At 35.4% G+C, this 6000-nt stretch overlaps 1 protein-coding gene across 1 annotated transcript in view; it reads left to right on the top strand.

Annotated features, from left to right (window-relative positions):
• DPYD (dihydropyrimidine dehydrogenase) overlaps nucleotides 1–6000 on the top strand; it is a 1024364-nt gene that overhangs the window by 327492 nt on the left and 690872 nt on the right. The window contains exon 6 of the mRNA XM_027868249.1: nucleotides 5226–5422. Within this exon, the coding sequence (XP_027724050.1) occupies nucleotides 5226–5422 (197 nt within the window). The remainder of the gene's footprint in view (nucleotides 1–5225; nucleotides 5423–6000) is intronic.

Raw genomic sequence — 6000 nt, 5'->3', positions numbered from 1 at the left:
TTTCTTTCTTTCTTTCTTTCTTTCTTTCTTTCTTTCTTTCTTTCTTTTTAGGCAATTGGGGTTAAGTGACTTGCCCAGAGTCACACAGCTAGTAAGTTGTGTCTGAGGATGAATTTGAACTCAGGTCCTCCTGACTCCAGAGCTGGTGCACTATCCACTGTGCCACCTAGCTGTCACCTAAGGGCTCATTGACAGGGTGATAAGTTCCTTTCAACCACAGCCAATCTTTTATATAGCCATACTGAGGCTATATTCAGTATTATTTACCAAAATAAATGAATTATTTAAAATTTGAATTATTGAAATATTATTTTAAAAAATAAGATTTTGAGATAGTAAAAGCAAAAATGAAAACATCTATTTTTTTCTTATTAACCTTAACCGGTTTTGTTCACTAATCTTTCTTCTTCCCCTCCCACTGTACCCCACTCATCTGAGAAGGGAATGGAACAATAAAAATGAGAGAGAGGGCATAGTCGGTACAGAGAAACTTGTTCCCATTGAGAAATGGGAAATTGGAATTAAAGTTGCTGAAAGAATTACTGGAATACAGCAAACCCTTATGTTAAATGATATTCTTCTCTTCTATGAGAAGGTAATAGTTATCAAGCATTACACAATTCCTAGAGAGTGATTTTAGCCTACTCTTTTTTTTTATTCATTTCTGGACTGAGCTCATTGTCTGTATTGGCACAGGGACAGAGTGCCAGGCTTGGAATCTGAAAGACCTCAGTTCAAGTCTAGCCTTAGACACATACTAGCTGCGTGACCTTGGATAAGTCAATTTAACTTCTACTTGCCTCAGTTTCCTCATCTGTAAAATCAGATAATAATACTCATATTGAATTTGTAGTCTGCTAAAACTCTCTGATATTTTTCAGATAAATTGAAGTCTTTATTTTTATATCATTTTTTACCATATGTACATGTTGGCTCCTTCCATAGAGTATAAGCTCCATGAGGATAGCCACTGTTTGACTTTTGTCTTTGTATCTCTCAGTATTTAGCATAGTAACTAACATGTAATAGGAACTAAATAAATGGTGGTTGGTTAAGTGATTGATTGAAAATAATTCAAGGAATTGCAAACTGTTTCATTTTTTGAACAAAGAGCTCAGCAGATTCTGGGGTACCTGAAATGCCCCACCAATGCTATATATACTTCTGTGTCAAGTTTGTGAGTTCTTCCCTGAATTCCTTGGTTGCATACTCCAGTGACATAATCCTTTCTGTTTTTTTTTCTTTTTTTAGCTTATCTTTACCAGTTACTCTCCATGTATTTCTCACTTTTCCTTATAGAATCTGTTTATGGAAAGGGGATTTGATCCCTTCCCCTGAATTCAGTTGAATTAATTGCAGGAAAAAAAAGACATATAGCAGAAATGATAAGATATTAATATGTCAAATAAAGTGGGGGAAAATTCTGTTTTGTTATACCTTAAAAAAAATGCGAAGGAGTCTTCCTGATAAAATTAGAAGGACAGTTACCCACTAACTAGCTGAAGAATGACCATGTGTCTTATGGCTTTTACAAAGCCAAGCTTTCTTTCCTAAGAGATTGTTTGTGACAGGGTCCAGCATTTTGGAATACAGCTCCTTCAGCTCTACAACAATGTATTTGAGGGAAAAGAAAAGAGATTTCACTTTTTCCCTACCTCCTTCTACAATGGCATCTTGTGGCAGAGCTACTGAATCACATAAATACACACAAAGTAAGAAGAAAAAAAAACTGCTTTCAAGGTAGATGATCTATGGCAACAGAGAAGAGAATCAAGAAGAATAGAAGTAGTAGAAGAATAGAATAGTAGATTCAAGAAGAAAATTAGCTTTATTAGTTTAAAGTCAAGCTGTTGAGTGAAATAGACAGGGATCACAGTTGAGCAAACTTGCTGGAAGAGATGCTTTACCCAGTAGGGATAACTTTCAGAATGCCACAAGAAAAGAAAGTGTATCAAGTCCCTGGAATATCAGAAACATAAGTTGTATTGACCTACCACATAGGTAGCTTACTCTTAGTGTGCTCTGAGTTCCCGTCCACTCTCCATAGTGATTCTATGAGTGTTTGTGGGAGAGTGAATCCCAGAATTATGGGGGGTGGTGTTTTATAGCACCTGACTGCATCTGGCACATAGTAAGTTAATAATAAATGTTATTGACTGACTAAATGTCTTTTCTTTGAGCTAATTATGTCTATTGACTGACAATTAAAAATAAACTAACCTGTGGGAGCCCATGAGATATGTCAACTGGCACTGGGAAATACTCATCTCACTGTGGACCCAACGTCCACACCAATGAGTGCTAAGTTCAGAAGCACTATACTCAAATGCATTTATCTTCTCAATGTACAGTACTCTCTCTATTCTCCCAATCTAGTTCATCTGTCTTATTTCTTTTGAATAAGATTTGTCCTTCTGGAGTTTAGCGTGGTCATAATTCTCATCCCATCATATTTTCACGATAGCTATCATGTCAATCAATTCTTCTTATCATGTCAATTCTTCTTGTGGAATTGCTAGTTGATCTTGCTTGTATTCATACAGGAGTGCTGGGCTTGACCGAGTGTTCCTCAAGGAAGGGCAAAACAGCTCCTGTTATCAATTTGTACTATGCCTCCTGTCCTACCTCCCTGCATATCACATTCCTCTTCCAAGGGTCTCTGTCACAGTAACCAGCACTCTACCTCCTGTCCTGGTTGACTTCTATGCCCAACCAATGGATAAAATTTCAATTGGAAGCAAAGAATATAAAAGTGGGTATGGCAGGGAAATCTAATTCACTTCTTGGAAGAAAATTACCTTGCACAAATCATTTTACTTTTTGGAGGTTCATTTTACTCATCTGTAAAATAGAGAAAACACTTTCTTGTACTTAGCTCATAGGGCCATTGTGGAGCTCATAAAAATCAATAACATGATGTATACTATAACTGTAATTCAAGCACTCAAATAGATATGGGATTTCATTTATTTGACTATTCCCTTCAGTGATTCAGATTGAAATTCATTAATTTAGCTAACTCTTGTAACAATTCTAACATAAATTCACCACTGGATGCCTACTCATTTTCCTCAAATCTATCCTTGCTTTTTCTTGATGTTGTGAGGGTGCCAGTGGAGCACACTGACTCTGTCCACATTTCATCTCTTACCCCTACTACATACTCAGCCCATTTTCTGTTACAATTATACATTTACTTGATGGTATCTTTTACTTATGTTCTTCAAAGAGAATATGATGTTATAGAAATATGATGGTTTTTTTAAATCTGAGTAGGAAGGAATGGATCAACAGTACCTCAGATTTTTTGTTTAAAAATTTGAAACATAACTTTCATCTTTAAAGGAATTGGCATTTGGCAAAATCTCTAAAGTGATTTTTTTTTCTGAAAAAGATGGAGAAGTGTGGGATGAATGATACAGGTTATGTAGATTCAAAACCAGTTGAATGACTATAACTGAATTGGATTAATTGAAGTATAGATCTCTACCCGGAAGGTGAGGTCTATCATGTAGTAAATACTCCAGAGATTTCAGCTTAGTTCTATATCCGCACATTTTTAGGCATAGAAGGCACACTTCTTAAATTGCAATGACAAAACCCTGGGATGGATAGCTAAAACACTGAGTGGAAGAACCAGGATTCCAAAAGGTATTGAGTGGCCCCAATAATGGACTAAATGTAAAAAAAAAAGATTTAGTGTAATAGGAATACATATATAATCTTGCAAAAATTAAAATTCAGCTTTATAATTAGAATAATGGGTAGTATATTTAGGCAACACTGTGTGAAAAAGAATGAGCATTTTAGAGAATTTCAAATTTAGTATCAATCAAGGATTTAGCTGTGGTGGCTGTAAAAGCTAATAAAATCTTTGGCAGCATTAAGAGTAGAGTAGTGTCCAAAACTAGTGAGGTAAGGGTTATATTTTGAGCAAATCTGGAACATATTTAATTCTCTCCACCACTTTTCAGGAAGGAAAATCAATAAGCTTTGTCTGTTCCAAAGGGTGACCACTAAGAAAACCACTCAAAACTTTATCATCAAAATTCAAAGAAAAGACAATGTTTACTCTGGATAAAGAAGATGAAAGAGGGCACTAGAGTTGTCTTGGGAAGAGGAATCAGACTTATTTTCTTTCTATTTTTATGTCTAGAGGAATAATGAGTGGAAGTTGCAAAGAAGTAGGTGTTGGCTTCTTGAAAAGGGAAAATTAAAAAAAAAAACAATCTTTCTAATAATTTGAACAGCCCAGATGTAAAATTAACTACCACATGAAACAGTGCATTCCTAATCAATAGAGTCTTCAGAGAGAGACTTCAAAATCACTTTAAACTAAATAGTGTTTGTACATAGAGCAATGGATTGGGAGTAGGGAAGACCCACACTTGAATCTCACCTCAGATATAAGCTAAGTGACCGTAGATAAGTCATTTAATCTCTTTCTGTCTCTATTTCTCTCTGTCTGTCTCTCTTTCTGTGTGTGTGTGTGTGTGTGCATGTGTGTGTGTCTATCTGTCTGTCTCTCTGTCTGTCTCTCTGATTTCTCTTCTGTAAAAAGAGACAATTATATTACCTCCCTCACAGGGTTCTGGTGAGGAACAAATTGGATAATATATATAAAGTGCTTTGTAAACATTAAAGCACTATATGAATGCTATCTATGTTTATATTGTGGGGAAGGCAGCTATGTTCAGGTTGGACAAGATCACATCTGACTTTCACTCCAACTCTGAGATTGTATGGCTCCTATGTTTGGAGTTTGATAGGAATCCATTTTCTGTCAGAGTATTTGCAAAGGTATCCCAATTACCGCATTTTGTGAATCAATTTCATATTAAAATAACTGCATTTTATGTAATTGTGGGTTTTTGGATATAGGCACCTGGTCAAACTATATGTCAGCTAAAGGGGAAATATGATTGGATTAAGAGAATTTTGCTTCCCAAGGATGTAATATTCTCATCAGATTATTCCTGTTGGTAACAAATCTGCCTAAAACATGTCTTTGCTAAAGAGAGTTGACAGATTTTGGCCACCAGAGTCCCTCACTTTATCTAATGCCTGTTGCTTGTACTCTCCATATTAACACTAATATGCTATTACTCATATCCATTTGAAAATGTCATTACATAAAAGGATGTTTTTCAGTAATTAAAAAAAAATGCTTTGAGGTTACTGAATTTAGCTGTGAACTTCTAACTAGCTGAATTGATTTCTTCCAGGTATTCAAAGCAATGAATATTCCACAAATCAGGAACCCTTCTCTGCCTCTTCCAGAAGATATGCCTGAAGCTTATTCTGCAAAGATTGCTCTTCTTGGTGCTGGGCCTGCAAGTATGAGCTGTGCCTCTTTCTTGGCTCGATTAGGCTACTCTGACATCACTATATTTGAAAAACAAGAATATGTGGGTGGTTTAAGGTAATGACTACATGCATTTTATGTTTATAGTGTAAAAAATGATGGAGTCAAACAATGTGAATAGAGTTGGTTCATGTTCCTATAGAAACTACTGACTTGCAGATGGTATTTTAAAATTTGCATATTGCAAGCTCTCAAACTTTGTATAAATTAGTTTTCACTTTAAATTTTGTACTTGGCCGCAAGCTATGTTATTTAAAATTTCCTATGTCTTGTTCCCTAAATGAAAGGTTTACTCCTGACAAAAATTTTTTTGATTGGATGAAGACACAAGTATCCAAGGAAAAATTTGTCTTGCATCTCTTTTTTTAAAGCAGTAGTGGTGATTGTTAAGGAACATACACATTGGAAATTGGAAACTCTAACTTTAGAAATCATTAAAATTTTACTTTGTATTTATTTATTTATGTATGTGTTGTTTTTCCCATAGGAAAATATAAGCAACTAAGGGCAGGAGGGAGCTGCTTATTTTTGTGTTTCCAATATCTGAAACAATATCTTGCACTTTTTATGGGTCAGAACCTGAGATTTTTTGGGTCAGGACCTGAGATTTAGTGTAGGGAGCTCTCTAGTGAGGG

The sequence above is a fragment of the Vombatus ursinus genome, unplaced genomic scaffold (assembly GCF_900497805.2).
Source record: "Vombatus ursinus unplaced genomic scaffold, bare-nosed wombat genome assembly UNPS02014787.1, whole genome shotgun sequence".
Lineage (NCBI taxonomy): Eukaryota > Metazoa > Chordata > Mammalia > Diprotodontia > Vombatidae > Vombatus > Vombatus ursinus.
Note: the sequence above shows the minus strand (reverse complement) of the source record. Positions and strands in the feature narration are given on the sequence as shown.